This window comes from Propithecus coquereli, unplaced genomic scaffold (assembly GCF_000956105.1).
Source record: "Propithecus coquereli isolate 6110/MARCELLA unplaced genomic scaffold, Pcoq_1.0 Scaffold229, whole genome shotgun sequence".
Lineage (NCBI taxonomy): Eukaryota > Metazoa > Chordata > Mammalia > Primates > Indriidae > Propithecus > Propithecus coquereli.
This window is the reverse complement of record NW_012147830.1, coordinates 532124-550239: the sequence shown is the minus strand read 5'-3', so window position 1 is coordinate 550239 and position 18116 is coordinate 532124. Positions and strand designations below refer to the sequence as shown.

Below are 18116 nucleotides of genomic sequence, written 5' to 3'. Positions count from 1 at the left end.
AAAAAAAAACCACACAACCAATTCAAATTACCTAAAACTTCAAATTTCTAATTAGATTTTTCACTCATTATTGAAATGGTCCAAAACCAAATATTATTCAATCTTCAACTGAAATGCTTTCACAAACTAGAAATGAGACTAATTTACTTTTAGGTAAGCTTCATTTGGGAAAGTATATGCCAAAAATTCTGGATATTTTTTGGTTTTTTGCTAAGTATTACTATCCGCAAACTCACACAATATGTACAAACTACAAATAAAGTATTTCACCCAGTTTCCAATAGAACTTCTAGGTTATAAACTCAGAGATCACTAGATTTATACCTCAACAAGACACTTTATTCTACCATTAAATACATTTACAATATATAAAAACAATCTCAAATGTAAAAACACAACAGGGAAAAAATTATATCAGCATGAATATGGCATTATAGCATAGTCATGCTTTGTTTCATTTAACACTTCGGTCTCCACCCCTGGGTGGACCAGGCCGCAGAGCTCCGCTGCCCCCTACCCACTCACCCCAAGTCCATGGAAAAACTGTCTTCCATGAAACCAGTCCCTGGTGCCAAAAAGGTTGGGGACTACTGAATACTGAAAGGTATACCAGGCCAACTCAAGGTAACAAAACCATTTCAACTCTAAAATCAAAGCGTAATAACACTTCATTAATCCAGTAACTATTACTGTATGCTTGATAAGAAGTACAATATCACACAACCTGAAAGAGCTGCTATTCCACAGTTAAACAAATACACTGATGTCCTTTAATCAAGCATTATTAAAATCTATTCTTTCCAAATCCTTGGGTTTCAATTTATCAAAATTTTCTAAAGCCTAGAGTCGAAGTTTCACACAAATCCAAATCTAGTCACACAGTCTTAGGCTATAAATACCTAAAACACCTAAAGAATCCACATGGTCGATTTTTTTTGTTACAATTATATTATCTTTAGAAAACCAAAGGTAAGTATAAAAAAGGATTTGCCCTAGAAGCACAATGACATTAGGCCAGACTCAAAACCCCTCATTACCAGTGTTCCACCAGATGCATGTGATTAAAGGGGTGGAATCAGTTTTAGAAGGTGGGATTTTAAAGGAAAAAAAGGCTTCATTTTCCCAGATTGTTTTAGACATTTTGATAACATCTCTTTCTCTTTTTCAAAATGTCAGATGTCTTTAAAAGAATAGTTTTGTATTGAGTGGCTTCAAGATCTCTTGACTTTCTAGTTACAATTAAACCCTTCTCCTGTCCAGACAGACTGAACTATGTTAAACCCTGGCACATAACAAAATCATTAAATCGAAGATGCCTCATTTGACAGATGTCTCATTAAATTTATCTCAAAGTTGAGGTAAGAGATGTCTTTTAAAAGAAGAGAAAAAACCTGTTAACTCTAAGAAAACTTTGAGAGAGAACTACTCTCTCAAAATCCACATAGAGTTCACTCACGTGCAACAGAAGACATTAACAGTATGTGGCACATCTAAAATCTCCTGCCATGGGAGAAATGCCTTCACATATATGTGTGCTTAACACATCCCTGGGGACCCAAGCAGGACGGAAGGCTAAAGAATCAGGGCACATATCACCAGCTGTTTAACAAAATTCCACAAATTCAATTCAACAAATGTAAAACTGAAATGCCAAGTACACTAGGCTTGGATCATATACAGTGTCAGTGAGTGTTATGTTACCAATAAACCAAAAGCTAAATTCAGGATTCTAAAAAGAAAGAGAATGAGAAGAACAAAAATATCTTGCACATTAAAAAATAATTATCATCTTTGCATAACCAATCCTTTAAGGTAGCTGAATTGACAATCTTATAGCAACAAAAAGATTTAACCTTCAACCTGAAACTTTACACAACTCATTTATACCCATCTCCTCTCCCTACAATTAGTTCAATGAATACAAAAGACACACCAATGTAGGAATAACTATGAAATTCAAGAACTCACTTTCCAGCTGTATATAACATATGAATTATAAAAACTGTACTAGAGCATAGTAACATCAATTAAGTATCATTGAAAGACAAATAATTCTATTTTAAAATAAAATGTTTAGACAAATAAGATCTTTAATGGCAAGTTCAGTTCCTTTAAGCCATGTTTTAAAGGAACTGAACTGTCACGTACACCCCACACACATTCTGAAAAGTTATCCACTTTTCAGGTCAAGTGTCAATTCTCTACTTCCCAAAGAAAATTTACAGTCTAACAAATGAGGCATCTTGAATAAGTGAATAAAGAATCATTATGTAAACTTTAATTCATATCAACTTAAATGCAAGTACAACCATTTGCAACCAGAATATTTAGAACACTTTAGTATTCTTTCCGAGTTGCCTACTTATTTGTCAGTCTTGGCTCTTTACGTTTTTAAGGGCAGCATGATAAAAATAGAACCATTCACATTTCACAAGGAATACCACTTTGCACTAGAGGAAAGTATCACCTCATTACCACCAAAAATAGCATATTTTCTGAATGCTTTTTAACCAAGTGAAAAATTCAAGTGTAAATGAAATTCAGCCATCGATTCATGGAAAGTGATATGAATTGCAAAATAGAATACCCAAGCTCTGCCAAGGACTGAAAAACCACAAGCAATAGTCAACCCTCACTGTGCATCAGTTTCTCCATCTGAAAAGAGGATTGACACCGACCCCTCCCTAATAATGTTTTTGAAAGAACAAATGAGACAATTTATGTGAAAAGCCTTTTTAAGATTTTTGAAGATGAGACCCAAGATATTAGAAATGTTATCAAACCATAGTTATAAAGAAAAAGACAGCATGTACTTTATATCAAAAATAATAGAAAATAGAAAAATAGAATATAGAAAAACGACAAAAATAAATTTAAACCCTTTGTCCTTAAAATTAGGAAGACTGTTCAAGCACACACTGGTGTCACATGTTCAAACCACATTACTCAATACTGCTGTAATTATAGTAATAAGAACCTGCCCATCAATATTATAGCTTAATGGTGAACCACCCCTTCTTGGTTTCCATGTAGAAAAACCACATAAGGTTTGATCATTCCCAGAAGAGAAAAAAGAGAAGAAATATGAGAGGGGTAGGGAGATTGTTCCTGAGCAATCCTAAGGAGTCACGCACAAAAATACCTTGTCCAAGATTCACTAGGTACAGTGGGTGTGCTCTGCATTCTGTCAACACTCCTTCTCATTATTGCAATTGGAACTGAAATAGCTAGACTACTCAGATGTAAAGGGCAGTAGAAGAGAGTCAAAAAAATATTTAAGGCCGGGCACAGTGGCTCACGACTGTAATCCTAGCACTCTGGGAGGCCAAGGCGGGTGATCACTCAAGGTCAGGAGTTCGAGACCAGCCTGAACAAGAGTGAGACCCTGTCTCTACTAAAAAATAGAAAGAAATGATCTGGACAACTAAAAATATATATATATAGAAAAAATTAGCCGGGCATGGTGGCGCATGCCTGTAGTCCCAGCTACTCGGGAGGCTGAGGCAGTAGGATCGCTTGAGCCCAGGAGTTTGAGGTTGCTGTGAGCTAGGCTGACGCCGTAGCACTCACTCTAGCCAGGGCAACAGAGTGAGACTCTGTCTCAATAAAAAAAAAAAAAAAAAAAATTTAAAAATATAGTTTAATACTGCCCTTGAACAATGACACAGACTCCCCAAGGAGTCCAAAACAAAAGTTCATTCATGTTTAGAAGTCCATAATTTATGTCAGGCAATTTAAGTTCTTTAATTTTTTTAAACCTAAAATTACTCTCTTTCAGGTAAAATTTAAGATGTCTGATTTTAAAAGTAAATTAAAGACAAGAAACTTCAGATAAAGTCACTTACATTTTCTCATATTTTAACTCAGGAGAATGGTTGCTTGATAGATGCAATAACAATTTTCAAACTAAGTTTTCATTAACAACTCTATAATTAGATAGTACCTTTTATCCAACGCCTTCTACTTCATTAAAGACTTTCATTTTACTTTACCCAAATAAATATTTAAATATTCAAAGCAACCACAAATGGCTTTCAAGGCCTTTAAAGAACAACCTGAGTCAGGTTATACATACTAAAATTTAATTGAAAGGTGACCCTTAAGAGAATCAAAGTTCTGTGTTGGATAAGAGCCTCTCAAAAAAAGTAGCTGACTAGATAAACTAGATAAACAATAGATAAGCTAAATTTAAATATACAAAAATATTCAAAAGGCTTTAAAAGCAACTTCCTAGCTATCCTTAACTCCACTACACATAAATATTAATAAAACATGCAGCAATGTTATACATAAAATTATAAAAGCAAATGGGGTACAAAATTTTCCAACACCCTCTTAAAGGGTGTCATGTAAAACAAACAGTAATTATCCTCTTCCTAAGGAAAAGAATTAATATCAAAATGTAACACTCTCCTGTTGAGGTGTCCTATTTTCCACTGGAGCACACAAGTAATTTCCAGGAATCTCTTCCAGCCTGGTGCAAACCTTCACCATATGTGAAGTCCTGACAATGTTCCCATAATTGAGACCACCTTCTATCAAGGCCCTTTTGTTCATCAATAACTAAACTTCCCTGCAAAAGTTCAAGTGGACTCACCATATGCTAAATTTTGTTCTATAGCAAATGAATATCAGCACGGGGATGCCTGGTAGGCTAAATTAGGCTTTAAATAAGCTCGACTTGGTTTAAAAACCAAAATAAGCAATTAGATATTTTTGTAAAAATCAGGCATCTTCCTTGTAGGGCACTTGTACACTAGCTTCACATTCAAGAATAGGGTAGACACTGTGTGTGTGTGTGTGTGTGATCCCCACTTTATTAGTTATTTTTACGAGCATATACTCAGAGACATACATATATTTATGCTGTGCATATAGAAATAAAGCAGTAAGTTCAGGATGAGGTAACATTTACTGCTTTTTGTAAAGAACAAGACAAAAAGATTTAAATGATCATGCCAGAAATTTAAAATTTAACCAGAAAAAGGACATGTCATTTTTATATTGAGATGAGTTTAATAAACAAATAAAAATGCTTAACATTCACTTAGAATATTTTAGACACTCTTGAAGAGACAATCAAAGAGAATCAAAGATTGAAATTTCATGACTGTGACACCAAAACCTTTCCCATGAGCATTTATCATGATCAACATATCCAATCGTGACCAAAACAAGGGATGCAGAGCTCTTTCCACACAAAATATGTTCAAATACTGTTTATTTAATATATCCTTTGTTTCACACCTATTTCCTTCCATGTAGTTATTTTAGTAATAAGTGCATCTGTGGTTCTCATGTCAACAAAATATTCTCATTCCAAGTGCGATCACCATTTAATGCTTTTGTAAAATAATAGTACTTTACAAATTACATGAGCTATAGGAGAAAAGGATAGTTATTGCTCCCACATAATAAAATCACCAATTTTCTAGGCCATAGGCTTCAAAAGTCATGTCATCTGAGCTATTATCTTCAGATACTGCAAATAGTATTGTATTATGATTTGGTTTTCTATGTAAGGCAAAGATTCATCAGAAATCCACTTAAGAACTTCAAAAACACTTCGATTAATCTCAATTAATGCTATCTCTGTCCCGCATATTTCATTGTGGGAGTAGTAATTTCTTAGGGGGGGCAAGGGCAACATACGTAACCTAAACATCTGTACCCCCATAATATGCTGAAATAAAAAAAAAAAACTAATAAACCTTCTTCAAAATACAAAAAAAAAAAATAATAATAATTTCTTCATGTAAACTAAAACTACTACTAGGAGACAATTTGGACCAAAAAATATATTTAATTTGAAAAAATGGCTATAGATTAATGAAGATCCAAGTATGCTTATTTTTCCACCATCACCTACAACATAGAACCTAAAATTGGCAAAGATTTATCACTCCTGATTTAATCTTGCTATGCTAACTTTATTTCAAATAAAATTCCTTATTACTAAGAACATAATTCTTCAAACCAGGGGAGGAAAAGGATGCAAACTACTTATTAAGCTCAAATACAATAACCAGGACCTACAGCTACCTAATTTAGTATCAGTCAAGTCTTCAGCCAAAAGATAAACCTTATGTTAGTCCAACCCCAGTCAAGAATTTGATCAAGTTTTAAAAAAAGACAGGGGAGGACTTTAGGTTACATCTGAAGAAACAGCAACCATGCAAATTCTTATTATGAACCCTACTGCAAGTCCTATTGCAATGGTCAGTTCTGACTACTAAGGCTGAAAGAGAGAAAGAAACAGATAAAATCATTTTTGATGTAAGACTCAAACTTGCAGAGGAAACTGAAATAAAGCAAAAAAGCGCTAGGGAAAGATACTACTTTTAAAAGGATCGTATTTGACAGGTTTCTAAAGAAGACTACGAGAGTAAATATGCATGGCAGAGCTGAACAAACAAGGGCACCAGTTGAGAAGGAATGAGCTCCTGGTGGCATACACTTAACAGCCAGAATGGTAGGTAGACTGGACAGTCAAATGTAGGCAAAGGTGTTCTAGAGCATTTTGGTTGGTCGTTTTCCTCTGTCGGTATTATGTTCACGAGATAGTTCACCTGAAATCCCAAACTGCCTGAAACCCAATAAGCCCCTGAGAAGAGGCCTGAAGGAAGCACTTTTATTGTTCAATGTGTTATTGCCTCTTTCAGGAGTATCTGCTTCCTGCATTTCCTGGTGATCGGCCACCTCCTCCACATTGCTTTCCAACCTCTGAGCCCTCAATATTGACTAAAACTCGCAGATTTAAAGATTGCTCAATTTAGTACCACACAGATTCTATGTAAAATCTGGAAAGAAGTACCAGACAAAGACTCACCAGGACCCGCATTTACTCTTGGGTAGGGCACACAGACGAGCAATTTGAATTATTCCTCGGTCCTTGGAAGTGTGTGCACCCACCTGTCAACGTGCAGGTGATTTCCTTACCTGCATAAAAGCGGATGAGGCAGCCAATCTCCGAGTCCATGCCTTCCTCCTGCACCCTCCACAGCTCCCCAAATCCCAGTTGGAAGAGGTAGTCATTTTGGATCTGCAATGGCTTCTCGTCCGCCTCCAGGCGCCGGGTGGTCTCTCCGTGGAGCTGCACGTACAGGGTGGGCGGCGGGGGAGGCGGAGGCGCTTTTTCCGCGGCCGCCCCGCTCCTCCCGGGGGTCGACTGGGGGCCACTTGGGGCCGCGGCTGCCGCCACCTTCTCCCCCCAAGTCTCATCGCGGGCGACCCCGCCCGGGCTATCGACGCCCCTCCGGGCTTTCTGCTGCGGCCAAGGCGGGGAGGCCGGGGCGGGGCGGCGGGTCTGGCCTGGGGCCCCCGTCGGGGCCGGGGCCGGCGCCGGGTCGGTGTCGAGCTCCTCCGACGACGACGAAGAGCCGCCGCCGCTGCTGTAGGGGTCCAGGCGGTCGGACACGCTCTCAGCGCTGGGGCTCAGGCTGAAGCTCTCTGTGTCGGAAGCCAGGCCGGCGGCCGAGCCATCCAGAGGCCGCGGGGTGCCGGGCGGAGACGCAGGGCCCCTCGCGAATGGTTCGCCCGGGCTGGAGTCCGAGGGCGCGGGGCTGGCGCGGGAGGTGCAGCGCGCCCACCCGCCCCGGCCGCCGCCGGGTAGAGCCAGGTCGGCGGGAGGCGCACGCGGAGTGTCCCCGACGGCACCTAGCGCGCTCCTCGCGGGCGGCGGCTCCAAGTCCCGAGGCTCGGGCGGCGCGAGCCGGGGACCGGCATCCGGAGGCAGCTCAGCGCCCGACCGGGCGGCGGCGGGTCCGAACCCCTGGCCCAGCACCTTCACCACGCCGCCGCCTTTATGGCCCTGCTGCAGCAGGCGGGCGGCCACCTCGCCCGCAGTGGTGTCCAGAGTGCAGAGCACCGGGCGCAGGTAGGTCGAAGCCATGTGGCGGTCGAAGACATGCACACAGCCCCGCTGGAGCTGGTGCCTCACCCAGTCCCTGTCCGACGGCTGCAGCTGCATTATTTGCCGGTGCTTCAGGAGCAGCGTCTTCCTGTCCAGGCTCCGGGTGCACAGCGACGCGGAGGCCGAGCAGGAGGCGGGGAGGCCGGAGGCTCCGGCGGAGTGCGAGGCAGCAGCGGCCGAGGACGACGACGACGAGGAGGACGACGACGAGGCGGCGGCGGCGGCCGCGGACAGATTCCTCTTCAGCCGCCCTCTCCTCAGCAGGAGGGAGTTGGCGCCGCTGCCAACCCCGGACACGGGGGCAACCCCGCCGGCGGTGGGCTGGGGCGCCCCGCGCCGCCTCCTGCGCCCTGTGCCTCCCGCTCTAACCGGCAGCGGCCCCGGCGGCGCCTCGCCGGCGGCCTCTTCCCGCGCCCCGCCGCTGCCGCCGTTCCCGCCGCTCGGGGCCGCCAGGGTCAGCGCGGGCTCCGGGCTCCGGCTGCCCCCAGCCGCCGCCGCCAGAGCTGCTGCGGCCGCCGCCACTGCCGCCGCCGCTGCCGCCGCCGCCGGAGCTGAAGCTCGGTCCTCCCTGCTGGTCTCGGGGAGTCGCTGCGCCGTGGCCGCGGCGGCGGGCTCCATTGCAGTGGGGCTTCGCGTTTCCCCCCCAGCTCCGGAGGCAGCGGGCAAAGAGGGAGGAGGTGAGGCGAAGGTGGGAGACAGCGGCGGCGGCGGCGCGCCGAGAGGGAGAAGCCAATGGCGTTCGGCGCGGCCGTTCCAGGGGATTATGTGGCAATTCGGAGCATTCCGTCGGTGTCTCGGTGTTCCATCCCGCGCGCCCGCCTCGCCGCCACCGCCCCCCCACACACGCCCTCCCCGCCCGGGTCGCAGGCTCCCCAGCGCCAGGCCCCGCCCGCTCCCCCCACCTCGCCGGGGCGAACCAGCCGCGGAGCTGGGCTCATTGAATATTAATCACGCGCCGGGAGCGGGAAGGCGGGAGGCCGGCAGGGCGGGAGCTCCGCGTGGGCCTTATGAATATGCATCGTTAGCATGACCGCATTCCAGGGCGGAGTGGGGCGAGCAGGAGGGCGGCGGGGGCGGGGCTTCAGGGTAAACAAACGTGACGCGTGCGTACGAGGGCGGGGCGGGGGCAGTTTCCCGGGAGGTTCCCGAGCGGGCCTCAGAAAGGGGCGGGAGCGAGCAGAAGGGCGCGCGGTGCACCTTGGGGGTTGTGGTTCTGGTCCGGGACCGGCGTGCCCGTGGGAAACAAAGTGAACTACAAGTCCCAGCGACCCTTAGGTTCCGCCCCTCCTTGCTGTCTGCCGCTGGACATGGCCAGGGAGTATTGTGCCCTCTGCTGTTGAACTACGTGCCTCGGAATGGTCTTACTCATTAACTTGTACCTTACCCACCCGCTCCCGCTCGCTAGATGACTTTTATTTTCCCTGCTAATTGAAAGTGATGACTTTCAGGGACTGTAAACAGTACGAAGGTCCCGGGTCCTTGGTCCTCACCTCTGTCCATTGTATGAGATACAAATACCCAAAACACAAAGGATCACTGGCCGTCAGAGTGGGCCAACCTCACTTTTTCTCACTTTGTTAAGGCAGGGGAGAGAGGCAGTTTCTGGAAATTGTAACTGAGGCAATCGTTGAACGTGCTTGGTGGTGGTCGCACAGACCTGCGCCCATCCTCTCCCTCTCCTGTATCTAAAAGGAAAATGACAAAGAACCAGGGTCTCATTGTTTCCCATTGATCTTCAAGCTCGAAGTAGCTTCATGACATGAAAAGCAGCAGAAAGTAGAAGAAACGTTGAAATGGGACATCGTGGGATATGAGATGGGCTGTTTCCTTGTCCTCTCTTAATAACCTCGTTTCTGGTTTTTTGTTTCAACATCTAGAAAAAAATTATTTTCTATTGCTACAATGTTGTGGTCTGAAAAGTTGCCCCCCACCTTTTATTTTGGCAGTTGAATCAATATTGTAGGCTGGGCTAGGGCAGTTTACTATTTAACAGAATTTAGTAAGCCTTTTTAATTGAATTATCACTCCCCCTGATTGCTTTATAAATCTGGATTTTCACACGTGAGACTTTTAAACAGTTTTAAACTACATACTATCCAGGGCCTGCCTTAACCCCAATAGCTAGCTAAACTTGGAGATGAAGAGAGAGAGGGAGAGAAAGAGATATTAATATCAACTGGAACTTATAGCAAGGAAAGTTGTACTTAGGTTATCCACACAATTTCATTGAACAGGAATGGAGGAAGGTACCGGGACAAAAAAAAATATTTCTCAATGATTCTTGAAATTCCTGATGATTTTCTATATTTTCTTTTAAAGTTTTACCCCTGTCCTCATGAAGCTAATTTTTATTCCATTTACATTCAATCGGCAGTCACATTTTTAAAATTAAGGAGATTGCAAGTTCTCCCAAGAGAAAACATGTTCAAGTCTATTAATTTTACAAATAATTGTAAACCTATATTATGTACCAGTCACTGTGTTACAGCAATTAAGTCATACACAGTCCCTGCCTTCATAGAGTTTATAAATGAGAAATAAGGACACTCAACAAAGTGAGATGGATGTACAGAGGGGAAGATACAAGGTGTTGTGGAAATAGACATAAAACAAGAGGAACCAACCTAGGCTAGGAAGTCCGAGAATTGAGTCCTAACCTTGAAGGAAATTTTTTGGAGTGAATGAAAATGTACTTGTTGAAGGATTAGTCTGTGAAAGAAAGAAAAAAATAAGCAAAGAGGTAATGATTTTGAAGATAAATTTAAACTACACTAATCCATATGTTGCCTTCAGTAGCCCCTAACACAAACTATTCCTTCTAGACATTGAAAGAATAGTATTTTAATTTAGGCATCTTTTAGTAAGATGAAAAAACAAGGCACATGTTAAATTTCAGTATTAAAATATAGAATTCTTATACCACTTCATGTTCCTTAGTTGAGTTTCTACAGACCTCTTTAATTTTTGCTGTATTAAGAAATGTATGTTAACCCTCATGTATCTGCTTTCTAGAGTTATGTTTCTTTAGCTAACGTAACAAGCCCTAAGAAATTTTCTTCTAATCATAAATTCTGGGCCAGGTGCAGTGGCTCACGCCTGTAATCCTAGCACATTGGGGGGCCAAGGCAGGATGATGGCTTGAGGCCAGGAGTTCAAGACCAGCCTGAGCAAGAGGGAGACTTGTCTCCACAAAAAATAAAAATAAAAAAATTAGCCAGACATGGTGGTGTGCGCCTGTAGTCCCAGCAAATTGGGAGCTGAGGCAGGAGGATTGCTTGAGCCCAGGAGTTTGAGGTTGCAGTGAGCTATGATCACACCACTGCACTCTAGCCTGAGAGACAGAGTGAGACCCTGTCTCAAAAAATAAAATAAAAAATTATGTCAGCATTGCTCCTTCTCCAAGAAATTACAGTACTGTACTTAATCTACGTCTGGCTCCTGTCATTTAGCTTTACAAAATCACCATGCTCTGCCTTTTTATCTTCTAGGAATTTTGTTTACCTTTTGAAGGTATTTATAACCAAAACATCTTTTCCAAGGAGAAAAAATGTTGAACAAAAGGCATTGGTCAGAGAATTTAGTATCCAAAGTATTAGGGGGAGGATCTGGGGAGCCATCATACACTTCTGGCAGATAGGGACTTAGTACCAGGGATACCTGATACCAAGTTGGGGTTGTGGGTGCAGGAAATAATGTTAAAGTATCTCAGCATAAAGAAAAAGGAAATACATTCCCACCTCAAAAAAAACTGCGTGGGGAAAAAAGAAAAAAATCGTGTGGGGAGGTGGGGATATGGAATACAATTTTACCGGAATTCATGCATAGAGTCTATAATCTGAAAGATGGCATATTCCACTGTATGCAGAATAATAAAAATCAGAGTTGAGGGGAGAGCAGAACAGCCAGGGTCCATAACGCAATCCTTCCTTTGTTCTACCCCAAACCTTCAGTGAAGTTACTAAACTTGGGGCGAGAGGAGAAAGAGAAAGAAAATGGGAGTTCCTGAAAGAACAGACAGTACGCCTAACACCTGATCAACTGGAGCCTTGTAGTTGAAATCACAAATTGATAAAGGGCAATGAAACTTGTGCTTAGAGATTGCTAGTATTGTGAAACATCATCCAGACCATCTTTGCCAACCCACACTATACCATTTCTCTGAATAAGGAAAGGATTTCAATAAAAGACAAATGTATTCCAGATACCCATAAAATAGCAGCTTCTCCTACTTAAAAGTAGAGTGGGGAATATGCCAGTATCCTAAAACCGTATAAGTTATGAATGCCTCCCCTTTAAAGTGTTCCAAATGTATAATCTAATACCGCATTTCTGACTATCCACACTTTTCAAAGAATCCGATCCTAAAATGCCAAAGGATAATCCTGAAAAGAAACATCAGATGTAAAAGTTGTAAATCCCGATGCCAACTTGTTAAAATATTTTCACAGCTAAGTTTAGAAAAAGAGAACATAATTTTCAATTTATGGCCACAGTTTACTTTCTGCTGTGTGATTTATAACTGACTTGCTGTGTTCTGCATCTAGGTTAATCCTGTCTGTATCCTTAGATCTAAGATAAAAGAAATCATCGTTGGAGGTTTTTTTCTAATATAAGCAGTTGGAATTTTAATGGAAGCATGAATTGATAGCAGGGATGGTTTCGGTCTGAATTGTCAAGGGCTCAGCTGTGTCCAGAAATAAATTCAGAAAGATGCAATATACAATGTAATACATTTAGTTAGTACATTATGAACAAGGGATCTAATTATAGTTTCACATTTTTATATCCCTTGAGCTACTAGTGGTTTACCATGCCTAAATTGCTCACTGTTTACTCATTCTTTTTTACTATGAGGGACCCATTTAGCAAATTACTGCTCTAGTGCACTAAATGGGCCCCAGGTGGCCAAACTGAATTAATATGTTCCCTGTTCACTAGCAGGATGAGACCTTATGGTCTCTCTAAAATATCACCCCTCCCTCATAAAACTTACAATTTGAATTCTATCAAGAGCTTAGACTGCTGCTATCATCTTAGGTAGTCCATTTTATTGATACGGTTTGATAGCTTTTCAGATTTTAATGCACCCTTTTAAATCCCATAATTCTTTATCTTTTTCTTATTTCTCACATCCTGCCTCGCTGAAATAAACAGATGTTCTGTGCATCACAACAATGAAGTTTTAGACCCAGAAATAGAGGCCATGTAGACCCATCCCCTTCCCCTAACAATGTAAATTACCTGGAACATTCATTCAACAAGTATTTATTAAACTTTTATGTGCAGGTATCACTCACCCTAAGTAAACAGTATAGACAAAAATATCTGCCCTAATGAAGCCATTTTTTTAAAAGAAAATCTTCAGTTAAAATCAACCTACTCTTTCCTTTTATATAGACAGTTCTTGCTTTAAGCAAGTAGGATATATGAAAATCTAGATGTATGAATTATATGTTAGAATATAAATATTTCTTCTCAGAGTATCATTTATTCTTTCCCTTACAAATTAATTTGTCATACAATTGTTTTAAATGCTTCTATAATATTAATACATTTTAAAATATATTAATTTTAAAAGTTAATTTGTACCCAAGCTTTTTAGAAACATATTTTGGATTGTAACCTATCCCGAGTACCTAATATCTCTTTCCATCAAGATTCATATCTATCCAAAATCCAGCCTACGTCATCCCAAAGCATTTCTTCTGATTCTTCCATGGCAAAAAATAGAAAAGTATCCTCCAGGTAATGATTCCCCCATTATTACAGTCATTAATTATGCCCTGAAGAAGCAGCATGGGTGTTTTGATGTTGTTGTTGTTGTTTTTGCCCCACAGTAGAGAGATTATAGGAGACACCGTCGGTCCCTATGAATCTCATCCTTTCCTACACCACCACCTGCCACATGCAGTGGTCTAGACTCCTAGCACTTTAGCTTCCAAGGGCTGCATAGCGAAGTATCATGAACTGAGTCACTCAAAACAACAGAAATGTACCTCTTCGCAGTTCCAGAGGTTAGAAGTCCAAAATCAAGGTGGTGGCAAGGCAATTCTCTCTCTGAAGTCTCTGGCGTAGGAGCCTTCCTTGCTCTTTCCAGCTTCCTGTGGTTGCCAGCATTCCTTGGCTTGTAGCTACATTACTCCACCCACTGTCTTCCGTGTCATCATGTGGCCTTCTCCCAATGTCTCTGTCCACATTTCCCTCTGCTTATAAGAACACCAGTCATTGGATCAGGGCCACCATCAAAAACCTCATCTTAACTTAATTACATCTGCAAAGACCCTGTTTCCTGAGGTTCTAGGTAGATGTGAATTTGGGGGAAATACTTTAACCCAGGGATACACTGAGTATTTTGTACCTCTCCTCAGGGGTGACAATCTGAAATTTATCAGATTTGTAGGCTTCAGGGGTAAGTAAAATCTCCCTAACATACACACACACAAACATGCACACACACACACACACACACGTGTAACTGAACTAGTTTTATTAACTTTTTACTAATTCATTTAAATATTAATTGACTCTTTGTTATATGCCAGGCATGATAAAAGGAACTGAATATATAATGGTGAACAAATCAGTTGCAATTCTTGTCTTCAAGGCCGGGCGCGGTGGCTCACGCCTGTAATCCTAGCACTCTGGGAGGCTGAGGCGGGCGGATTGTTTGAGCTCAGGAGTTCGAGACCAGCCTGAGCAAGAGCGAGACCCCGTCTCTACTAAAAATAGAAAGAAATTAATTGGACAACTAAAAATATATAAAGAAATTAGCCGGGCATGGTGGCGCATGCCTGTAGTCCCAGCTACTTGGGAGGCTGAGGCAGGAGGATCGCTTGATCCTAGGAGTTTGAGGTTGCTGTGAGCTAGGATGACGCCACGGCACTCTAGCCCGGGCAACAGAGTGAGACTCTGTCTCAAAAAAAAAAAAAAAATTTTAAACTATAAATATCATTAAAATACATTTGTTTGTTTGTTTATATATTTATTTGAGACAGTGTCTTGCTATGTTGTCCAAGCTGGTCTCAAACTCCTAGCCTCAAGGGATCCTCCTGCTTCAGCCTCCCAAAATGCTGGGATTACAGGTGGAAGCCGCCACGCTCGGCCAAAAATACTATTTTGAAGATGACATTTTTAACACACACAAAAAGTGGGAAAGACAAATCTCAGCATAAAAGGTGGTCCCTTTAATGGAACAAAGTTAATTTTATTAAAAAACTCCTTAACTTGTCCTTGTTTTTTCTTTCATGTCACCACAGATCAAGAAAAATTCCATTCCAGACCAGTACCTGATTTCAGACTGGCATTCGGTCATCACAGCATTAGAGCTTCAAAGGAGTGGCTGTCTCTAGTACGCTACTATTCTATAGCCAGTAGTAGAAGGTCACGGGCTGAGCACAGTGGCTCACGCCTGTAATCCTAGCACTCTGGGAGGCCAAGGTGGGAGGATTGCTTGAGCTCAAATAGAAATAGAAAAATTAGCCGGGTACAGTGGTGTGCACCTGTAGTCCCAGCTACTTGGGAGGCTGAGGCAGGAGGTTCACTTGAGCCTAGGAGTTTGAGGTTGTAGTGAGCTATGATGATGCCACTGTACCATTCCTGGGGTGACAGAGCAAGACTCTATCAAAAGAAAAAAAAATACAGAGCTGTGACTTTCAAGAATTTAACAATTTCCAACCATCTGCTGCCATATGTATCAAAATATTACAAAATATGGCCACTGCCCCAGCGCTACATAATATCTGTGATCTTACTGTATCTCTTTTATAAAAATGAGATGCCAGAGAAATCAAAAAAAGCTCCTGCTCAGGTGGGTGCATTAATACGTCAGAGTGATGCTGGCCATGGCAGAATACATTCTCAGTCTCCTGCACATGCCATAGTTTGAAAGGTAGCCCCATGTGATATTTTGGGCAAGTTTTGTAATATTCAAGGATGGAAGTCAGAAGACCTGCTTCTATACGTACTAGCTAAGTATGACCTTGGGAAGATATTCAACCTTAAAGAGCCTTCGTTTACTGATTTATGTAATGAAGGGGTTGAACTAGGTAGTGATTCTAAAATCTCTTCTGGCTCAAAGAAATTCCTGACTCTTACTAAAAGCAAAATTTTCTAACTTGGAATATTGACAGATGTTTTTGTTTATCATAAAGTAGAGACCTTCACATTTAGATGCTATTAATTTGAAATAAAAAGACTTTTAAGACTGTTTCTTGCCATTTAAAAGAATTTGTAATACATTTATAATAACAGCAGGTTTATTCTGACATTTAAGAAAACTGCTGGGTTTTCAATCCTTTGAAATACGAATTTGTCATGAATAGGAACCAATTCATGACAACAAGATCCATAGCTTCAGATCCCCAAGCTCCAGGGTCCTTATCAGTTTTCCCCTTTAATGGCCACGGATAGGTATAAATCTCAACAGCATAAAATAAGTTCATCTCACAGAAGCTAAAACATCAGCTCCAGTGAGTACACAAGCCCAGGAGACACAAACAAGGACATTGGTAGCAGCAGCAGTTCATGATGCCCAAACTTGGGATCAGCCAAAATGCCTATCAGCAGTAGCATGGATAAAGAAATGGTAGCATAGTCCTACCCTGAAATACTAATATGGCAACAAAAATGAAGCGTTAAGCAATATGAATGAATCTTAAAAGTGTGTTGGGTGAAAGAAGCCAGACACGACAGAATACTTACCATATCTCTTTATGCCACGTTCAAGAACAAACGAAACTCATCTGTATTTTTCAGGGATGCAACTTAGGTGGTAAAACTGAAATGACAGGAAAAGGAAGTAAATGACACAACCAACTGGGGAGAAGTGAGAGGGTTGTGACTGGGAGAGCAAACTTGGGGCTTCATTCAGGGACACTGACAGAGTTCTAGTCTCTCACCTCACTGGTTATCTGGGTCTTTGTTTTATAAAAACGTATTCAGCTGAACATTCTTGTTTTCTACACTTTACAGTTTGTGCTATATTTCATAACCAAGGTAATTTTAAAGATCAACTGTATGGTTTTGTTACAACCTGAATTTCTATGCTCTGTCCATTCTTAAGAGTTTAAGGTTATGTTTCCCACAACTTGTTGAATTCATTTAGAATTTTATGGATAATTTAAAACAATTGATAAGTTATAATCTAACATAGTTTAAGAGAGAACTTCAAAATTAATTATAAGAGTAATAAGTTCATTATAGAAAGTCTGAACAATATTGCAAGGTATAAAGATTTGGGAATGAACAAAAAAATATCCCATGACACAGAGTTATTTTCACATATTTCTTCCCAGATTTCTTCTATGCATTTTAATATAATAGAGATAATGTAGCTATAATTTTTTATCCTGCTTTTCTTACTTAAAACTATGCCATAAGCAGTTTTCCATGTTGTTACAAGCTCACCATAAACATAATTTTAAAGTTCTAGATAAAAATGCATTATTTGGAAGAAGCATAATTTAGGTAAGAGCTCCAAAAGGGGGTGAATTGGTGATCAGGGAGGAAACTATATTGGCTTTCCATATTTTTATACTATGTTTATGCTATTTTACTTGTGGAAGTAAGGATAAGACTATAGCCAACTTTGCCACCCTCATCTTTCCTTATCCCCCCATCCTTCAAACCACAACATAGCCATGTTTAAATCAGACAGTGTCCAAAGCTGTTTTTAGATGAGTGTATGAGGAAGTCAAAATGAGGAAACAATCACCAAGTGCCTGTAATAGGCCAGGGTAGGGTGGCCAGATTTAGCAAATAAAAATACAGGACACCCCGTTTTTACAATATTTGGACATATTGTAAGAAAAAAAAATTTTATTTACCTGAAATTGAATTTATTTAGGTGTCCTGTATTTCATCCAGCAAGCCTATTTCAGGAGCATGGCCAGAGCTGTCGGGTATATATTCTGATTTAATCCCTTTGACCCCTTTGAAAGTTACATATGATTCCCATTTTATTTAGTCAATATTTTAAAATTATTTTTTTGAGATGGGGTCTCGCTCTGTCACCCAGGCTAGAGTGCAGTGGCACAATCATGGTTTCATAGCTTGAAACTCCTGGGCTCAAGTGATGCTCTTGCCTCAGCCACACGAGTAGCTGGGTCTAAAGGTGCATGCCACAAAGCCCAGCCAATTTTTTTTAAATTTCTTTATGGAGATGGAGTCTTTCTGTGTTGCCCGGGCTGATCTCAAACTCCTGGCC

The 18116-nt window shown here is 41.5% G+C and overlaps 1 protein-coding gene across 1 annotated transcript in view; it reads right to left on the bottom strand.

Moving 5' to 3' along the window:
- The window catches only part of PHLPP1 (PH domain and leucine rich repeat protein phosphatase 1), a 217406-nt gene extending 208876 nt beyond the window's left edge, over nt 1-8530 (bottom strand). Inside the window, exon 1 of the mRNA XM_012645288.1 lies at nt 6940-8530. Coding sequence (XP_012500742.1) covers nt 6940-8530 — 1591 coding nt within the window. The remainder of the gene's footprint in view (nt 1-6939) is intronic.
- Between the last annotated feature and the right edge of the window lie 9586 nt (nt 8531-18116).